We start from the raw sequence: 21,618 nt of genomic DNA on the forward strand, positions 1-21,618 counted from the left end.
GATTCGCTCTTTTTCAAAACCGCAGCCGTTGCTTAAATTTAGTTATAGTCTTCCAACGAGGCCTGCGTTTCGCAGGACTGGCTTTAAACCTGCTGCATCAGGGATATGATTTGAGCAATGCTAAAAGAAGAGCTGAGAATCAATATTCAAATTCAAACATAGACATTCTATAGCACTCACGCATTTCTGTTTACCTTCTTTATGTAGCCTCACATCTCTGTTAGTTCCGAACAAACAGGCAAGCACGGCATCACATCTCTTATTTAAACAGATGGCATGACGTACCGCCAGCACGTTTTCAAAGTTAATTAACTTTTAAGGTAGTCTAGGCAAAAATGGCATCCTATCCAGCAGCATATAGTTGCCGGAAACACTCAAACGTGTCATTAACATGTCAATGGCACATCCTGTTATTCAAACCAATCATTAATAAAAATGTTGTCACTCAAAATTTTTATTAAGTCCCTCAGGTTGCACTGAATTCAATTTAAAGGTCCAGCGTTGTTCCTTCTGCGCCAGAGTTTTTTAAGGCCCCTCCCCTCCCCTCCTCCCTAACTTTATCACCTCCAAAATCAATGCTCTTAAAGACGTAAAGTCATGATTATGTTCCTGGCAATGCTTAACCAGGGGCGCTGTGACATTACCCCTGCTGATATTACTCTTATGTTCATTCAGTCTGATGTTGAATGCTCTAGAGGTTTGCCCTACATAGATCAGGTTGCATGGACATCTAAGGACATAGATAACTCCCAGAGTTTTACAGTTGGACGAATGGTTCAACCTGTATTCTTTTTTATCTCTTGGATTAATGAACACTTTTGTGCACTCCATGATCTTACACATCAGGCAAGAACCACAGATCATATGTCCTTGTATTGTATCTGAAGTGTTGGTTTCTCTAACAGATAATAGAGCCGGACAAAGGATTTCTTTCAAATTTTTTGATCTGCGGTAAGCAATACGTAGGTCAAGATCTTTAAATCTACCTGCAATATTTAACATCTGCCAATGTTTCCTCAGGAATTTTACCACAGTGGGGCTATTTTTAGCATATGTGAGCATATGTAATTTTTCCATGCTCTTAATCTTCTGATGTTTTAATGTCCTGTTTTGGCATTAGAAGTAAATCTCTATTATTGTATACGGCTCTTTAAAAGGCTGTATTGACCACTCTATTAGGGTATCCCCTTTGAATAAATCTCTCTCTTATTACCCTAGATTGATCTTTAAATTCAGAGACTGAAGAGCAAATTCTCCTCAGCCGGAGAAACTGAGGGTAGGGAAGACTTTAGACTTCTAGGATGGAAATTCGAGAAGTGCAGCGCTGAATTTTTATCAGTATCTTTTTGGAAAACATTTGTCTGAAAGCCCTCCTCATTCCAGATAATTGTTACATCAAGGAAGGAAATGCTGGTTTTATTATAAATTTGGGTGAATTTCACATTCTGATGACATGCATTTATATACGTAAGGAAACTCACCAGCTCCTCTTCCGTATCCTCCCATACAAAAAAGATATCGTCAATGTATCTATTGACATTGACATTTTAGAAAAATATCTGGAAGAGTAGACCCATTGGTTTTCAAAAGCAATCATAAATAGGTTTGCTACCGATGGTGCCATGGTAATACCCATGGCTACCCCAGATTTTTGACGAAATAGATTGTCTTCAAACAGAAAAAAACTTTCAGTCATGACAATTTCAGCTAATTCTAGAATGAATTCAGTCAGGTCTAGATGCGGTCTTGAAAGCATCTCCAAATTGTGCTGCAACACTTGTTTTGCTTCAGTTTGAGGAATGATAGTGTACAAAGAGCACACATCCATTGTAACCAATGTGCAGTCTTTTTTTGGAGTAATTTCTGATAGTTTCCTTAGAAAGTGGGTCGTGTCCTGGATGTATGAACTACTTGCTTTAACAAACGGCTGGAGGAATTTATCTACATACATAGATGATGCTTCCAACAGGGACCCCTTACTAGAAACAATAGGGCAACCTGGGGGATTGACCAATGATTTATGGATCTTTGGGAGAAGGTAGAAGACATCTTTGGATACAGGACATTAAGAAATCTAAACTCTTTTTTGGTCTCAGCTCTTCTTTTAGCGTTGCTCAAATCATATCCCTGATGCAGCGGGTTTAAAGCCAGTCCCACGAAACGCAGGCCTCGGAAGACTATAACTAAATTTAAGCAACAGCTGCGGTTTTGAAAAAGAGCGAACTTGAATGAACTTGTACACTAGTACACTAGAAGAACTCTTTGAATTATATTACAATATTTGAATTATCTAAAGAGCTGAAGCATTTAAGCATTTAAAACACAGGAACACTTGCACTGAATCAATCAATGAATGAACGTATGAACATATGAATTGCAACAAAATGAATTGAAATGAATTGAAGCATCAAATGTACTTAAAATTGAATTGAAATATAATATTTAGAATATAGAAGCACATGTAAGGCATTTTAAAGCATAATGCACTTTAATATTTAGCACTTTATATTTATAGTATAGTGTAGTGTTCTGATAGTTCCGAGTATCAAATTGGCAGATGGATGTATGTAGAGAGAATTTCAAATTAGAAAACTAAGAGGCATTTTTATATTAATATTTTTTATATTAGAATTTTAAAATTGTGAATGAAATAAATAGTGGATATAAATTGATTAGATTAAATTAACGAATAAAAGGAAGGAGGATAGTAATAAAATTAATTTAGCAACAAAAATTAATTAATTATTTGGTAGGGAGGTGGGTTTCAAGCCTGTGATGTTAAAAGGAGTGCAAGAAAAGATGGTTTCTTTTTCATGAAGAAATCACAAATATGGGAAGATTTGCTCCGTTATCTGAGGCTTGTCCCCACACATAAAATCTATAGTGTGAATTTGAATTTAATTACTCTGTGATCTTAATCTACAATCCACAGTCTTGTTTGATTGTTTAATGGTTCTTACTATATTTAGAGTCGTAATGGGGACATGAGTTGCCATTCCAAATAAAGCCAATCTGGAAGATGCTCTAAGACTTCAGGAAGGATCCAATACATACACTGACGCAGAATAAACGCTTGATGGTATCTATAAAAGTTTGGAAAATTTACCCCACCCACTGCAATTGGTTTTTGGAGATACTAAAGCTATTCTAGCAGTTTTACCCAGCCAAATAAATTTAGGGCTCCTTTTCCTAAGGTGCTCTAGCGGTTTTAGCGCACGCTACAATGCCGCACGTGCTACACAATAACATCTCCATAGAGCTTGCGTATTTTCCGTGTAGCGTGGGGTTTGCATGCGTTAATCTTCAGCGCGCGCTAAAAACGCTAGCACACCTTATTAAAAGGAGCCCTTAGTAAGAATACATTTAATTTTTTATAGAAGGACCCTTGAAAATAAACTGGCAACATACTCATTTGGTAGCAAACTACAGGCAAAATCATCATTTTGACAGTTTGGACTCTCCCCCACCAAGAAAGATGTAAGATATTCCAATGCTCACACAGACTTTCAGCAATAAAGGTTTTTCATTTACTGTCATCATGTCTTCCAATGTTTTCTGAATCATAATACCTAAATATTTTATACCCTCTTCCTTCCAAAGGAAAGGGAATGAATCAAATCATCCTTTTGCACAATGCACGTTTAATGGAAGAACCTCCAATTTGCTCCAATTTATTTTGTATCCAGAAAATTTACCAAACCTATCAATCAGTTCCAGTAAATGTGGAATGGTGGGTTCGGGATTCTTCAAATGAAGCAAGATATCATCTGCATAAGCAGAAATCTTATATTCCCGATCTGCATAAGGAATCCCCTATATCTCCTTTGCCTGCTATATAGCCAACAACAAGGGTTCCAGAACAATATCAAAAAGCAAAGGAGACTCATTTGAGGAATCCTGAATCTACCATCCCGCATTTACTAGATTTGAGTGACAGATTTGGAAAATTTTCTGGATATAAAATAAATTGGAGTAAATCAGAGGTTCTTCCACTAAATGTACACTGTCCAAAAGGATTATTTGACTCATTCTCTTTTCTTTGGAAAGAAGAGGGTATAAAATATTTAGGTATTTGGATTCAAAAAACGCTGGAAGATACGATGAGAGTAAATGAAAAATCCTTATTGCTAAAGGTCTCAGAAATATGTGAGCAATGGAACCCATTGCATCTGTCTTGGTGGAAGAGAGTCCAAACGGTTTAAGATGATGATTTTGGCTGTAGTTTGCTACCAAAAGGGTATGTTGCCAGTTTATTTTCAGGGGTCCTTTTATAAGAAATTGAATAGTATTCTTACCAAATTTATTTGGCTGGGTAAAACCACTCAAATTACTTTAGTATCTTTACAAAAACCAATTGCAGTGGGTGGGGTAAATTTTCTAAACTTTTATAGGTACCATCAGGCCTATATATTGCATCAGGGTATGTATTGGATCCTTCCTGAACTCATGGAAGCTCTTCCTGATTGGCTTTACTTAGAACGACAACTGTTGTCTCCATTGAGATTATGTCATATTTTAAGTATCAAGTTTCCTAGGATTTATAAGGACAATAGGATTGTATTCGCTACATGGCAGACATTGAAATTTATTAATAACTTAACACCTATTCCGATTCATTTATCCACATGTCTGTCCTTGTGGTTTAACTCCAAGATTCAAATTGGCGAGTCTAAGATCCTCTGGAAGCACTGGCTGCAGGCAGGTATACGCACACTGGATGATCCGTTATCAGATGGAAAGCTGCTTGACTTTTCACAACTGTAACAAACATTTGGTATTGCAAAGTCTCAAGTATATAAGTGGTTGCAGTTGAAGCAGGCCATTCAGAAGGGGTTCCCTGATTGACGTTAATTAAAAAACTCGGTATAGCTTGCGGGTCTGTGCTTCCAGACAGATTTGTTGGGGCATCAGGCAGCCAAGTGGTATAAATTAATATCTGAATTTTTGAACAAAAAAACAAAAACTAGTCTTAGAGACATTTGGAGCATTGAGACAAAGCAGCAGATTTCTGCATCTCAATGGCCACAAATTTGGACTTGGAGGATGAGATGTACAGTGTCAGCATCTATGAGGCAAACATGGTTTTTTTGTTGCATAGAAATTTTTGGACTCCTGTTAGATTACAAAACTTAGCTAGTTCTAAGTCAAATAAATGCTGGCACTGTCATCTCGATATAGGGACACTGGATCATCTGTTCTTCTTTTGTCCCTTGATACTTAAATTTTGGTGATCCTTTTGAGATCAAATAAATAGAATACTGGAAGTTCCTTCGGCATTGACTTATGATGTGGTGCTGTTTGGTACCTTATTGAGGGCCAAGAGTCCCATAACTTCACATAATAATAGACTACTTCTCATCATGACGGGAGTTGCCATGCAGCTTATTTGGAAAAATTGGGACAGGTTAAACTATAGTTTTTGGTGGGTATCCTTGTGCCAAACTTATAAATTTGTACTTTTGAGTGCAATACAATTGGGACATTATATGAAATTCAAGGAGGTTTGGCACCCATTGACAAAATTTTGTAAAGATTGATTATTAGTTTTAGCCCTTTGTTTATACACATCCAGGATAGGTGGGTGGGAGGGGGGATATGCCTTTAATTTATTATTTGATTGCAATTTTGTTTGTCTTGATCATTTGTATTACTCTTGATTGTCTTTATACTGTATGAAAGGGTGGGTGTGGGGGAAGGGATATATATTTATTATATCATTTGGTGGAATTAAATGCTGTTTATTTTGTACATTGTTTGATAATATGTTGCACACTTGATGCTGGTTTTTAAAATGAATAAAGATATGGGAAAAAAAAGCAAAGGAGACAAGGGACACCCTTGTCTAACTCACCTCTTCAGACAGAAACATTCCGAAAATGTATTATTAATATATAGTCTGGCTGAGGGGGAACTATATAAGGTTTGAATATTTTGAATAAATCCAGATCCTATACCAAACCAATCCATTGCTTGATACATTAAAGTCCATGCATTTGTCTCTATTTCTTTGGGGGTTGTATTGCATGCAGACTCTTGCATCTTAGGGTTTTGTTTGTATATATTAGTACTTTAGTTTCTGGTCCTGTATTTGCATGGGGTTATCTGTGTTCTGCATGTGTGACCAAGGCCAGGTGTTCTGATCAAAATGAATATTGAGAAACATACAGTGTGCTTTGCGTAGTTTAATTTTGTGGTTAACCATTATATATTGTTAATACGATTATATTGTCTGTATATATGAAAAATGTTATTACAATTAGTACTATTATGGGGCGGGGTCTGGGGTGGAGCTTGCGGGCCCCCCCCCCCCCAACAAAAATGTGTTCCGCTGCCTTTGAAGCAAACAGACAAATAATCTTCAGGAAATGAATCCATAAAATAAAACCAAAGGCTTATACAAAGAGTCATGAGTAATTCTGCAACCAGCAACACTAAAAAAGCATTGGCTAGAAAAAGGAGTCTACAAACATTTGCGTCTTAAGTAGTTTTCTAAAACTACCCTTATCACAACAATTTCGTATTTGTCCCACAAGGGAGTTCCATATTTTAACTTCTGCACAACAGAAGATCATTTTACCAGTCTCCACATGCTTCGGGTTAGCATTTGTTTTCAGTAGAGCTACATTCTCAAAACGTAATGATCTATTTGGTAAATAATTAGACATGTTGTTCTTGAACAATTCAGGTATGGTTCCATACAAGAATTGATGGCAAATCATTACTGCTTTATATTGTATTCTGAAAACAACTGGTAACCAGTGAAATTGTTGGAGAAAAGGTGAAATGTGATCATACTTCGATAATCCCATTATCAGTCTTGCCGCTGCGTTTTGAGTAATTTGCAATGACTTGAGCCTCGCTATTGTTATTCCAAGGTATAAGGCATTGCAGTAATCTAGTTTCAATAAAACCATAGCCTGGTTTAGGATGGACTGGGAATGGCTTTGTGAATTCCAGTAATATGGGACGGTTTAGATAGCCTGGAATGAGCTTCAATGGTAACTTCAGTAATTGGAACCTAAGAACATAAGAATTGCTTCTGCTGGGTCAGACCAGTGGTCCATCGTGCCCAACAATCCGTGGTGGCCCTTAGGTCAAAGACCAGTGCCCTGAGACTAGACTTACCTGCGTACATTCTGGTTCAGCAGGAACTTGTTTAACTTTGTCTTGAATCCCTGGAGGATATTTTCCCCTATAACAGCCTCCAGAAGAGCATTCCAGTTTTCTACCACTCTCTAGGTGAAGAAGAACTTCCTTACATTTGTATGGAATCTATCCCCTTTTAACTTTAGAGAGTGCCCTCTTGTTCTCTCTACCTTGGAGAGGGTGAATAAGCTGTCGTTATCTACTAAGTATTCCCTTCATTATCTTGAATGTTTTGATCATGTCCCCTTTCAGTCTTCTCTTTTCAAGGGAGAAGAGGCCCAGTTTAACTGTACGGCAACTCCTCCAGCCCCTTAACCATTTTAGTCGCTCTTCTTTGGACCCTTTTGAGTAGTACTTTGTCATTCTTCGTGTACGGCGACCAGTGCTGGATTCAGTATTCCAGGGGCATACCCATGGCCCAGTACAGCAGCATGATAACCTTCTCCGATCTGTTTGTGATCCTCTTCTTAATCATTCCTAGCATTCTGTTTGCCCTTTTTGCCGTCGCCGTACATTGCATGGACGGCTTCATTGACTTGTCGACCAGTACTCCCAAGTCTCTTTCCTGGGGGATCTATCCGAGTACTGCACCGGACATCCTGTATTCGTGTATAAGATTTTTGTTATTGACATGCATCACCTTACACTTATCCACGTTAAATCTCATTTGCCATGTTGCAGCCCATTTCTCGAGCGTGTTTATATCACAGTGCAGGTCTTCGCAATCCTCCTGTGTCTTCACTACTCTGAATAACTTTGTATCGTCTGCAAATTTAATTACCTCGCTCGTCGTACCAATTTCCAGGTCGTTTATAAATATATTGAAGAGCACGGGTCCAAGCACCAAACCCTGCTGCACTCCACTCATGACACTTTTCCAGTTTGAATATTTTCCATTTACCCCCACTCTCTGTTTCCTATCCGCCAGTCAGTTTTTAATCCACGTGAATATTTCACCCTCGATTCCATGGCTTGCAATTTTTTGAAGTAGTTGTTCATGCGAGAAAATTGCGAGCCATGGAATCGAGGGTGAAATACTCACATGGATTAAAAACTAAGAACTTTACTGGTCAGATTTCTATAGTCTATGGCCTAGAAATATAAGATTAATCATGAATTTATAATGCCACTAACCAGTGGGCAGACTGGATGGACCATTCAAGTCTGTCATCATTTACTAACGTACTATGTATCTGTCTGTGTTTCTTTCTGTGTTGAGGGGTCTCTGCTGGGGCGCGAATATCAGTTCAACCCGTCCCCCAAATCCAGCGTAGTTTCTTTAATTTGGAGTCCAACGGCGCTCAGCTGTTCGTGCGCCGTCAAAGGCACACGACAAAGGCGCGTGCACCTTAGTGCACGCCTTTGTGAAGCAGCGACCCGTGAAGCGACAAACAAGATAAACTCAAAAAGTGACGGACAACACTGACTCCAAAAACTATTCTGATAAGTATTATAACCTGTTAAAGTTTATATTAGATTTTATCAAACTGTATACCTGACACTATTGAACAGGTTAAAGCTGATATTGAATCAGGTTAGATGTAGTAATATTGCGCAGGTTATAACTGATATTATTGAACTGTTTACCACCTAAAATAGCTGATATTACTGTATTGCACATTCCCCTTCTATCACCAAATATTCTACACCACTTCTCCCAAATAATTTAACAGCAGACGAAAATGGCAACTTTCAACAAATATCTCCTGATTCTGGGGATATTTTATTTAAAATGTTTTAGAAGTGGTGTAACGACAAAAATAACCCCAAACCTATTCCTATTCATTTCTCCTGGCACAGACCAATAAAATGAACAAACCCACCGGCCCACACCAATTCCTTTATGATTATTCAAAACTGGGCCCATTACAAATACCAGTGGTAAATAGAGCTCGAAGCTCTTTCAAACTCCATAGAAACAAGACCAAAGAAAGAAAATTGAAACAAATAGAATGCCTTAGAACACCCACCCCAAACATATATGGTAACCTAAAGGGATACAAAGGGAAACAAAGCCCAAATACTACACGATTGGCTGACGAAAATGAATCCCGACTTCCTATTAAATAAGAACATAAGAACATAAGAAGCGCCATCTCCGGATCAGACCTTCGGTCCATCAAGTCCGGCGATCCGCACACGCGGAGGCCCTGCCAGGTATACACCTGGTTTATTTTATAGCCAACCATACTTTATATGCCTCTCTCAAGGAGATATGCATCTAGTTTGCTTTTGAAGCCTAGGACTGTCGATTCTGCAATAATCTCCCCTGGGAGAGTATTCCAGATGCCAACCACTCTCTGTGTGAAGCAGAACTTTCTGACATTAGTCCTGAACTTGTCCCCCCTTAGCTTCATTTCATGTCCTCTTGTCCGTGTCAAATTGGACAATGTAAATAATCTTCTCTGCTCTATTTTGTCGATTCCTTTCAGTATTTTGAAGGTTTCGATCATATCCCCACGCAGTCTCCTTTTCTCAAGGGAGAACAATCCCAGTGTTTTAAGTCGATCCTCATATACCAGTTTCTCCATACCCTTCACTAGTTTGGTTGCTCGTCTCTGCACCCTCTCCAGCAGTTTTATATCCTTCTTTAGGTAGGGAGACCAATGTTGGACACAGTATTCCAAGTGGGGTCTGACCATTGCCCTATAAAGCGGCATTATAACTTTCTCCGATCTACTCGAGATTCCTTTCTTTATCATGCCCAACATTCTATTTGCCTTCTTTGCCGCTGCCGCGCATTGTGCTGACGGCTTCAGGGTCCTATCTATCAGTACACCCAGATCCCTTTCTTGTACACTTTTTCCCAGACTTGCACCTGACATTCTGTACTCGTATTCCTTATTCTTACTGCCTAAATGCATTACCTTGCATTTCTCCACGTTGAACTTCATCTGCCATTTCTCCGCCCATTTTTCTAACCGACACAAATCGCTCTGGAGTTCCTCACTATCCTCCTGCGATCTGATTGCCCGGCAGAGTTTTGTGTCATCTGCAAACTTGATGATCTCACTGGATGTTCCGTTTTCCAAGTCATTGATATAAATATTAAAAAGGATCGGTCCAAGTACTGAGCCCTGGGGTACACCACTAGTCACTATCTCCCAGTCGGAGAACTTCCCATTTATGCCCACTCTCTGCTTCCTGTTATCCAGCCATTTGCCTATCCATCTTTGTATATCTCCCTCTATGCCATGGCTTTGTAGTTTCCTGAGAAGTCTTTCATGTAGAACTTTGTCGAACGCTTTCTGGAAGTCCAAGTATATTATGTCCACCGGCTTTCCACTATCAATTTGCTCGTTCACGGTCTCAAAGAATTGGAGTAAATTCGTCAAACACGATTTCCCTTTCCTGAATCCATGTTGACTGGGTTTCATCAAGTCGTGTGTGTCCAAGTGCTGAACTATGCTATCCTTGATCAGTGATTCAATCATCTTGCCTGGGACAGACGTAAGACTCACAGGTCTATAATTGCCCGGTTCTCCTCTCGATCCTTTTTTGAAAATTGGCGTGACGTTCGCTTTCTTCCAGTCGTCTGGTATCTGACCAGTTCTGATTGACAGGTTTGCAAGTTTTTGCAATAACTCTCCGATTTCAACCTTCAATTCCTTCAAGACTCTCGGGTGAATTTCATCCGGTCCAGGGGATTTGTCACTTTTAAGTTTGTCGATCTGGTAGTATATCTGATCTAAGTTCACTTCAACTGTGGTGAGGCTGTCCTCTATTTCTCCTGTAAACAGTTTCTCCGCTTCAGGTATTGTTGAGGTGTCCTCCTTCGTAAAGACGGACGCAAAGAAGGAATTTAGTTTGTCTGCGATTTGTTTATCTTCCTTGATGTACCCTTTTCTTCCCTGGTCATCCAGGGGTCCCACTGCCTCTCTTGCAGGTTTTTTCCCTTTCACGTATCTAAAGAAGGGCTTGAAGTTTTTGGCCTCCTGGGCTATTTTTTCCTCATAATCCTGTTTGGCATCCCTCACCGCCTTGTGACATTTCTTCTGATCATCTTTATGTTTGTTCCAGGCTTCGGTTGTCTTTATGCATTTCCATTTTTTGAAAGAGTCCTTCTTTTCTTTTATGGCTTCCTTCACCTGTATGGTAAGCCATGCCGGTTTTCCTTTGCCTTTAGTTCTCCGATCTTTAGAAATCCTCGGAATGTAGAGATCTTGCGCTTCTGCAATAGTATTTTTCAATAGGCACCATGCCTGATCTACTGTTTCAAGTTTGTCCACCATCTTCTCGAGTCGTTTTGTTACCATGGCTCTCATGCAATCGTATTTACCCTTTTTAAAGTTTAAGGTGGTGGTTAAGGTTTTGGCATGTTTCCCTTTCCCGATGTCCAGTTTAAAGTTGATTACATTGTGATCACTCGTTCCCAGTGGAGCCATGACTTCTACTTCTGTTATCGGTCCCGTGAGACCATTTAGGACCAAGTCCAAGGTGGCGTCGCCTCTTGTCGGCTCTTTTACCATTTGCTCCAGGAAGCAATCCCCTAGCACCTCCAGGAACTTTGCCTCCTTGCCGCAGTTGGAGGCTCCTAGTTTCCAGTCTATTCCTGGGAGATTGAAGTCTCCCAATATAACTACATTGCCTGTCTTGCATACTTGTTTGATTTCCTCCATCATTTCTGAGTCAGTGTCTTCCGCCTGTCCTGGGGGACGATAGTAAAGGCCAATTTTTGTATCTGCGCCATTTTGACCAGGTATTTTGATCCAGAGGGACTCCAGCTTCTCTTTCCTGTCTGTTGTAATCATTCCAACAGAATCTATTCCTTCCTTAACATATAGGGCAATACCTCCACCTTTCTGCCCTTCTCGATCCCTTCTATATAGTTTGTATCCCTGTAGTACTGTGTCCCATTTGTTTTCTTCATTCCACCATGTTTCTGTTATGCCAATGATATCCATGTTCTCATGTCTTGCTATCGTCTCTAGTTCTCCCATTTTCTTTCCTAGACTTCTAGCATTTGTATACATGCATCTAAGTTCCCTTCGTGTTACCTTTTTGGACCTTCTACTCTTGGCTGTCCTTACAGTTTCATTTACGGTATCCTTTACTGCTCCTGTGTTATCTCCCATGTTTGCTGTGTGGTCATCCCCTCCTGTGTCTGAGTTGTCCCTTCCTGCTTGTTCTCCTTTGTTGGCTGTGAGGTCGACCTCTCTTGTGTATGAGTAGTAGTCCTTTGTTCCTACGTCGGGGCATCCTGTTGTCCGTACCATCGACCGGTGGTCGACTGTCGGCTTTCCCCTGTCCTTCAGTTTAAAGCCTTCTCTATTGCTTTCTTCATGTTGCCTGCCAAAACTCTTGCTCCTTCCTTGTTGAGGTGTAGTCCATCCCTTCTGTAGTACTTGCTTTTTCCCCAGAACACCGTCCAGTTTCGCACGAAGTCGAAGCCTTCGTCTTCGCACCATCGTCTCATCCAGGCGTTGATCGCTTGCAATTCCCCTTGTCTCTTTCCATCTGCTCTCGGTACAGGGAGGATTTCAGAGAAGGCCACCTTCACCTCCCTGATCTTCAGTTGTCTTCCGAGTGAGCGGAGCTGGCCCTTCATCTCTTCCCTGTCATACTTCCGCCCGCTCACATCATTTGTTCCCACGTGGATAAGCACAGCGGTGTCCACTCCCCCTGCTCCATCTATGATCCTGGAGATCCTGTTGGTCACATCCTTTACTCTTGCTCCAGGCAGACAGGTGACGACTCTGTCCTCTCTTCCTCCTGCGGTGTGGCTGTCCACGTGTCGTATAATGGAGTCGCCTATGATGATCCCCATCTTCTTTATTCGGGAGTTCCTTGGGGGGCGTAGGTCCACGTCCTTGGAGTAGGGCCAGTCATCTTCCTCCAATGATACTCTTGAAATTGTTTCCTGTTCTTTGAGCGGGGGGACTTCTTCCTGTGCTCTCACTATTCCTCCTGGTGTGCGGTTGTCTCCTACCTCGTCTTCGTTTTCTTCTGTGTTTGCATGGGTGTCTTCTCTATTCACATGGGTTTCCTGAGTACAGTTTTCCTGCCCTGGGATCTCTACGTGGTGCTGATGGGCTTCCTCTATGAACATTTCTAGATCCTTGACCTCGTCGTTTGGGCTGTACTCCACTAGAATCTTCTCCTGTGCTCGGATTCTGTCTTCAAGTTCTGTCTTTTTAACTGAAACATGGATGGTTTCAGACACCGATACGATTATGAAAGAAATGTTTCCCCAGGGCTACAAAATAATACCACTATCAAGAAACTGGAAGAAAGGGGGAGGTATTGCGATAATCCTAAAAGAATCCTTCAGTTATAGCAAAATAGACTCTAAAACCACAAAAGACCTAGAAATATTAACTTGCAAAGTCACAAACACCCAACTGGAAGAGGCATTAATCGTGACACTCATTTACATACCCCCCAAAAAGTGGACCTGCACTAGAGAAGAGTTTTTCGAATACATCACCACCAACTCCCTAAGAGGAACGTACATCCTACTACTGGGAGATGCAAACGTTCATTTAGAGAAAGGGAATTAAACGTGATAGAAATTAACACGTTCTTAGAAATTCTCGGTTTCACAATACCAAAACCAGAGGAAACACACGAAAAAGGCCACCAACTAGACATAGTTACCTTTTCACAAAAAGAAATCCCTGACCCCAAAATCCATCTTAACACCGGGGCCTGGGAAAAATGCATCTGGTCAGATCACTACATATGTAATTTCGATATATATTGGCATAAAAAGTCACACCAACAAAAAAATATAAGAAAACCCCCAAAATCAACCACAATCACCAGAAGAGGAACTATAAATCAAACAGAATTCTGGGCCCATTACAAACTACAACCCAAAACTGAGGAAATACAGGACTTCCCAACTAGATGGGCTAAGTTCAGCAAAGAAGTGTTAGATCAAATAGCACCACTCCAAACATACAAAAAGAAAGAAAGGGTAATAAATGAATGGTTCGACACTGAACTACTAACACTAAAACAGGAACTGAGAAAACTAGAAAGAACCTGGCAAAAAACAAAGATGAAGACAAAACAAACTGGAAACAAAAAATGAAAAACTACAAAAATCTGATCAGAGAAAAACGAACAAAACACTATGCACAAAAAATAGGGACACCCAAAACAAATAGCAAAGAACTGTTCAAGTTGGTACACAAACTAACAGACACTACCCAAATCCTAATACAGAAAAACGAATGTATGCCCTCAGCAGAAACCCTCGCCACTTTCTTCAACAACAAAATCTTAGACGTAAGAGCGACCATACCCTCACCCTTACCCAACTTCGATTTCCAACTCGGACCCCACGAAAAAGAACCCAGAGTAGGCATGCTTTGGAACCATTTTGAACCTCCAAACTGGCACCAATTTCTAACCCTGTACAACAAATATACTAAATCAAACTGCCTACTAGACATATGTCCTGCCAAGACCATGAAAACTGCTACATTAGATTTTAAAAAGGATCTATTTGACTGGGTAACAACCACGCTCACGGAAGGAACATTTCACGAGGAAATGGGACATATACTAATCACACCCGTCCCTAAAGACCAAAAACACTCACTAGCCCTAAAAACCAATTACAGACCCATTGCGAGCATCCCCTTATTTACCAAGCTTCTTGAAGGATTGGTCAACTTGGAGCTAATGAACTATCTAGACAAATTTAGCATACTAAATGAACACCAATCAGGATTCGGAAAAGGCTTTAGCACTGAGACAGTCCTAGCTTCAATCCTTAATCACCTATACAGCTTCTTTAGCAATGGAACAAGTGCTCCGATTTTGCAACTGGACTTCACCAGTGCTTTTGATCTAGTTGATCACGAAATAATGCTACACTGCCTAGAAGCAATAGGACTTACAGGAAGAGTAAAAAAATGGATACAGGGTTTCTTAACAAAGAGATCTTACCGTGTGGTTAGTGATGGGACATACTCAAACTCCTGGAGAAACCCCTCGGGAGTACCACAGGGATCAACACTATCACCAACACTATTCAACATTTACATCTCATCACTAGGACACTTACTACAAAAGCTAAACTTAAACTACTACATATATGCAGATGACATTTCCATTTTAATCCCACTGAACAGCATAACAAACGAGACCTCAGAATACATTTCTCATATTATGACCGAAATAGAACACTGGACAATTAATTTCAAGCTGAAACTAAACACAGAAAAAACTAAAGTCTTCCTTGCAAGCCCAACAGACAAAATCACCAAAACAACGTTGCATATAAAAGATCATGACTACCCGATTACCAAAACAATAAAAATATTGGGAGTCACATTAGACACACATTTGATAATGGTTGAACACATGAACTCAGTGGTAAAAAAGTGTTTCCTAACATTATGGAAACTAAAGACCATCAAAAAATACTTTGACCCATTATCATTTAGACTAGTGCAATTACTAGTACTCTCTACACTGGATTACTGCAACATCATTTATATGGGCATTCCCCAAAAAACAGTGAGGAAACTTAGAATAGTTCAGAACACAGCAGTCCGCTTGATATTTGGATTAAAGAAGAGTGACCATGTCAGCCCCTACTACAGACTACTACACTGGCTGCCATTCGAAGCACGAACAATATTCAAGTTTGCATGCATATGCTCCCACATACCTATTATCACACTTTGTACTATACAGTTCCACGAGACAAACCAGAAATTGCAATCTATTCATATATCCAAGCATTACCAGCTGTAAATACAAAACCTTCCTGGACAGAACTTTTAAGTACCAAGCAAACAAACAACAACACTGGCTGGACAACTACATAAATGGAGCTGAACTGACCTATGTCGCCTTTAGAAAAACCATAAAAACTGCCTTATTCAACAAATATGTCAACTAAACTTCAACTACACCTCTCTCTTTTTCCTTTTTCTTTTACCTAATATGTCCCCCCTGAAAAAATTCTAAACAAACAGTATTATGTAATTCACCACTTTATCAAAAAGGACCTCTGTGAATTTCTAAACAAACTGTATATTATAATTGCTGCATTTCTAAGATTCTGTATACTGTATTGCTGCATTTCTAAGATTCTGTATACTGTAATTTCTCTATCTGCATACTGTAAATCGTTGATTGTCCAGCTCTCTTCAGTTGTAAACTGCCTAGAAGTCGCAAGATTATGGCGGTATAGAAGCATAAAGTTATTATTATTATTATTACCTCTTTGTCTGTGTTTCTCTCTACATATATGTGTCTTTACTGTGATCTATGATATGGTTAATCATTGTCTTTTGTTGCAAGCTGTGTTAGAGATTGGTAGTGAGGGGGGGGGGGGGGAGAGAGGTATTGAACTGGTTCCAGTCATTTTTACAAGAGATATCTCAGACGGTGTTGTTAGGAGAATTCAATTCATAGTAAATGAGTGAACAGCTGTGGAATCCCACAAGGCTGCTTCAATGCCCTGTCTAAATCTACATATTTTCATTTTTTATTTATTCATCTTCCATTCTTTCTGTTTCCTTCTCTTACCCATTCTATTCTCTCAGATTTCAAGATTTTTCCATCCTGCTGCCCTGTCTTCTGCTTTGTTAGGAATTAGAAACCCACTTGCCATTTTCCTTGTACACAAGATCCTTGGTCATTGCCACATACTGGTCACAGGAGAAGAGCTTGCTAACTCAGGTGGCCAGGGAAGGCATCTGCCTGAAGAATTCAAATGTTCTTACTGTCCAGGATAAACAGCCATCCTAGATTGCGGCTCCTTAAGGCAAGTGGTCACACGTGGCTCTCCCTAGCTGTTATATATGTCAGTCTTACATGAACAGTTTGACTTGAGATCATGCAGCTTTTATTATGATATTGGCCTCATAGCTGCGAAAGAAGACCAGTAATTAAATACTGTATGGGGGTAATAATCAAAACAGAAAAACGTTTAAAAAAGCGCACAAGTCGGGGTTTGGACGTATTACCCAGCAAAACATACAAGTAACCATAATCAAAGGTTGGCCAGCTGCACATCCCACGCCGCAAAACGTCAAACGTAAGTCGTCCAAATTGGGGGCGTTCCGGGGGCGGTCCGAGGGCGGGTTTAGGCCCCAAACGTACAAATACGATAACCAAAGCCACATCAGTTTGCTCAGTACGTTCAAAGTAGCGTTTTGACTTAGACCTGCTTTCACAACGTCTAAGCTATTCCAGCGTGTGTCGTGCAGTCTACAGGTAAGGGAAGAGTGTGTAATATCGTGTCTGTATACCCCCTCACTCCCACCATCTCTATCTCAACCTCCCCACGTATGTTCTCACTGCTGTGTCACCCCATGTTTCATCCACCTCTGCAAACAACCCTCTCTCATCCTACCTCCTATCACCATCACCAGCTCATTCTCTTACATCTATTACAGCTTACTCATGCACTGTGGTCTCTATTGTGTGGCATGAGTGGGATGTTTCACCACCTGTCTCAATCCCTGGAGGGAGGGGGTGTGGGTTGACCACTGGGCTGGGGCCTGTTTAGCCTGTAATGAGCTCTGCTTTCGTTGCCAGGTACTTTCCATGTGGCCCATGGAAGGGATCAATGTGGTCATTGCTGTGGAACTCCTTCTGCAGGAGGAGATGGAGAATGACAGACCCCTACATCGAGTGCACCGTAGGAGGCAGTTTAGGGGGCGCTCCAGTTTCTTTGAGCTCACCGACCAGCAGTGTGTGGAGCGATACCGATTCGACAAGGCCACCATCCAGGATCTCTGCCTCCAATTGCAGCCCCTGCTAGAGGCCCCCACTCGCCGTAATTACCCAATCCCAGTGCATCTAAAAGTAACAACAGCCCTCGCTTTCCTGGCAACTGGGAGCTTCCATTCTGTATTGGCCTCCAGCACTGGGCTCACTCAACCTGGCATTTCCAACTGCCTCACCCAATTTCTTAATGCCTTCCTAACCCACACCCGTGACTACATCTCCTTCCCCACCACTCCCCAGGCCCTACAGGACAGTATGAGGCGGTTCTACAATGTGGCACAATTCCCCTCCGTCATCGGAGTGGTAGATTGCACTCATATTGCCCTGAGACCCCCTCGGGCGGATGAGGCCAGTTACCAGAATAGGAAAGCGTTCCATTCCATGAATATGCAGGTGGTGTGCAATTCAGAGGGAGAGATCCTGGATGTGTGTGCCCGATACCCTGGTTCCACAGGGTATCGGGCACTCCTATATAGTGCAACATTGCGGCCTCCACAGGAGAGCAACCCAGGGGGAGTTCAATGGAGCTTGGTTCTTGGTAAGCACCTCAGGGACACAGCTACCCTGTTCCCCCCCCACCCCAACACTCTCCTCCTGCACCTGCAAATCACTGCCACTCATCATTGTTCTCTCTCTCTCTATGTGTGATAGCTGACAGGGGGTATCCACAGCGAGTCTGGCTGATGACTCCGATTGTCCACCCTCATACTGCAGCTGAGGAGGAATACAACCGGCATCACAGAGCCACCAGGAGCATCATTGAAAGAACATTTGGCCAGTTAAAAAACCACTTCAGATGCCTGGATCGCTTGGGGGGCCAGCTGCTGTACAGGCCTGAGAAGGTGGCTCACATCTTTGTGGCATGCTGCATGTTGCATAACCTTGCACTACGCAAACAGCTGCCACTGCCGGATCCCCCACAGCAACAACCTGATGCTGATGATGATGAGCACCCTCCACCCCCACACTGCAGAGCTGAACAGAGTGCCGTCCACGAAGGGTTCAACGCCAGGCACCATCTAATACAGACCCACTTCGTGTGACATGGATGGTGTACCCTAGCCACCTGACACTATATCAGTCCAGTGCCATTTAACTGGACTGCAAAACCAAGTCAGCTTCAGTGTACATTAACTGAAGCTGGAAAACAGCACCGACAATAGGTTTCTCTCCAAAAACACCTTTATTATCCCACATAATGTGCAAAACACCACCCCTACGTACACACTTCCTCACCAAACCCACCCCAACCCCATACACAAACAACTGCAGCCCCCACCTACTTCCCCTTCCCTCGCCCACGTGGTCTCCCACGGCCCCTGACAGCCCTCCCAGCTTCCCCTCTAGGTAGAGATGTGGCCTCTGGAACAACTGGCGCCACATCAGTGTCTGAGCTGCCACTCTCACTGCTGGAGGTTGTATTGTGGTCAAATGCTGGCCATCTTAAGGGAGCCGAGGAAGGCAAGCGGGGAACAGGCCCCAACACCTGGGGGTGCTTGGTTTTCTGTGTGGCTTTGCGGCCGGTTGGCACTGAGCCAGTGCTGGAGGGTGGTGCAGGCACCTCATCAGTGTGGTGGCTTGTGGAGGGGGTACGATGTGCAGCTCGCAGCTCACTGCGGGGACATTCCAGCTTGCCAACGATGGCAGTGTTGGTATGCACAAGCTGGCGCAGAAGGTCATTCGTCTCCCGTTGGGCTTCCACTCCCTGCAGTTTCGCCTCCACTCCCTGCTGTTTCACCTCCACAGCCTCTCTCAGCAGCTGGAGCTTCTGCTGGCGATACCCCTCCAGAGTCAGATTCTGGCCCAGTAGCTTCTGGGCCAATCGAACCAGGTGTCGACGCTGGCGACTGGGTGCCCTCCAGCGGCCAGCCTGGCCTCCCTCACTGCCATCTTCAGTCTCGCCAACTACAGTGGCAAACTGCTCAGGTGGTGGGAGAATTGGAAGGTCCTCAGCTCCATTCGCAGGCTCCTGTGTGAGGGTGTGCTGGGACCCCTGAAGCTCCTGCTGGCTGACTGTAGCTGGCTCATCCTGCGGAGTTGATGTGTCCATGCCACTACTGCAGGGCTGCTCCTCATCAGAGCTGGCATCTACATAGGGGAAAAGCACATGTGGAGGAGCACAGGTGCACGACCTGTGTAGGTGAGATGAGTTGCCAGTAACATGCATCCCAAAGGTGTAGTACCACATAGCCAGCAACCATAGGGTGGTGTGTTGGTGACAGTATGAAGGGGATGAACGCAGTGTATGTGCAGACACCTTACGTGACCACATTGCTGATCATAGCAAATGCTCCAATTTATGAGTATAAGGGTGGTGGACTCTAATTCCATGCTGTGGCATCAGAAGTAGCAAACAGGCATTATGTGAAGGACTGAACAGCAGGTGTACTCACTGGCCCATTAGAGGGGTAGAGGAAGGCGGATGAAAGAGAGGGCTCTCAGAATATGGGACATAGCTGTGAGACTGGGGATGAGGACAGGTACTTACCAGAAGGCTGTGCAGGTGGGACAGCTGAGGTGTCCTGGGTGCCCACACCATAGGTGGAGGATAGTGATACAAAGCTCAGTACCAGCTGCTCCATGGGGCTGAGGTCTGACATGTCTCCATCCGGAGGCCGGTTCCCCATCTTTGCTCGCACCTCCCTTTTAATGGCTCGCCATTTCTTTTTGCAGTTCTCCACATCCCGCTTATGGTGGTGGACTACATTGAGGCAGTGAGCAATTTCGGTCCACAGCTTGCTCTTAGAGTATGCCCCGAGTCTTTCTCCCTGGGGCGAGAAGAGGCGCTGGTGGTGAGTGTGGACCTTCTGCACCAGCAGTTCAGTCTCAGCCTGGGTGAAGTTAGGCTTTCTCGACATGGTTTTCAGTGCTTTGGGAGCCATGGTGTCAAAGTACTCACACTTTTGATAATATGAAGTTAGACGTATTTATACACAATTAAGCACGTGCAACAAGCCGTACGTTAGACGACCTGACGTAATACGTTCATCTGGTCGGTTATGGACAAATCCGAAAGACGTCTAGCCCACGTTCCTTGGCACGTTTAAATTCTGAGGGCTGTAATACGTCTACATCACCATGAACTTCCGTCTCCTGTCTGTTCGGAGACACCTTCCTATCTACTGTTGCAATCTGCACTCGTTTGCTGAATGTTACACATTACATGGGCTGCCTTTTCAAGCCTGTGGCTGTACTCAGGTAAGCAAGTATTCCTGCTTCATCTATGGTGTTTGGAATGCTCATAGTAATGTCTGGGGCTCACGTTGCTGGTCACCCCCTGGAAAGGCTGTGTGAAACAGCGTATAGAAGAAGAGTGGGGGGAGAGGCACTCTTTATTGGTGGGGGACACCTCTTCCCTGTCCCTGTCCTCCATCCCTGCCTGGGGGGGGGCTTCCTTATCCCACAATGCCACCTCCTTCCTCCAGTGATTGCTTCACCTCACCCCCCTCCTCTCCCCTGGGATACCTGCCTTACACACCCCTGATCCTGGCCACAGGTGTATGTGTGGCCGTGTTGGTGGGTATGCAGTTACAGCTTTTAGGTGTCATTGGGGGGGGGGGGGGGAATACCTTCTCATTTTTCACAGCTCTGCTTCCTAGTGCCTCACCTTGCACATGTGATGCTCTTATGGCATCTACCTGATTGCATATGATTCCCAGCATTGCAAAGCAGTCACCAGCTGTCCTGTATATGACTCTTCAGGCCTAGGATGTCCCGTCAGTCTAGGGTTAGCACAGGCCTCTAGAATGAGGGGGAGCTATTGCGCTGTCAGGT

General features: G+C 42.8%; 1 protein-coding gene across 1 annotated transcript; it reads left to right on the forward strand.

The window, feature by feature from the left end:
• Positions 1–17,670: 17,670 nt before the first annotated feature.
• On the forward strand, positions 17,671–18,887 carry LOC117359728 (putative nuclease HARBI1). The gene is made up of 2 exons (XM_033942944.1): positions 17,671–18,382; positions 18,496–18,887. Exons 1-2 carry the CDS (start codon positions 17,671–17,673, stop codon positions 18,885–18,887), a joined length of 1,104 nt encoding a protein of 367 aa, XP_033798835.1.
• The last annotated feature ends 2,731 nt before the right edge of the window (positions 18,888–21,618 follow it).

Source organism: Geotrypetes seraphini, chromosome 4, assembly GCF_902459505.1.
Source record: "Geotrypetes seraphini chromosome 4, aGeoSer1.1, whole genome shotgun sequence".
Classification (NCBI taxonomy): Eukaryota; Metazoa; Chordata; class Amphibia; order Gymnophiona; family Dermophiidae; genus Geotrypetes; species Geotrypetes seraphini.

What these genes read in the sequence shown, in the direction of transcription:
- LOC117359728 (XM_033942944.1), top strand. Translation starts at nt 17,671, where the DNA reads ATGGAAGGGATCAATGTGGTCATTGCTGTGGAACTCCTTCTGCAGGAG. An exon ending in TCAATGGAGCTTGGTTCTTG is followed by an intron (nt 18,383 to 18,495) that starts GTAAGCACCTCA and finishes TATGTGTGATAG; the next exon opens with CTGACAGGGGGTATCCACAG.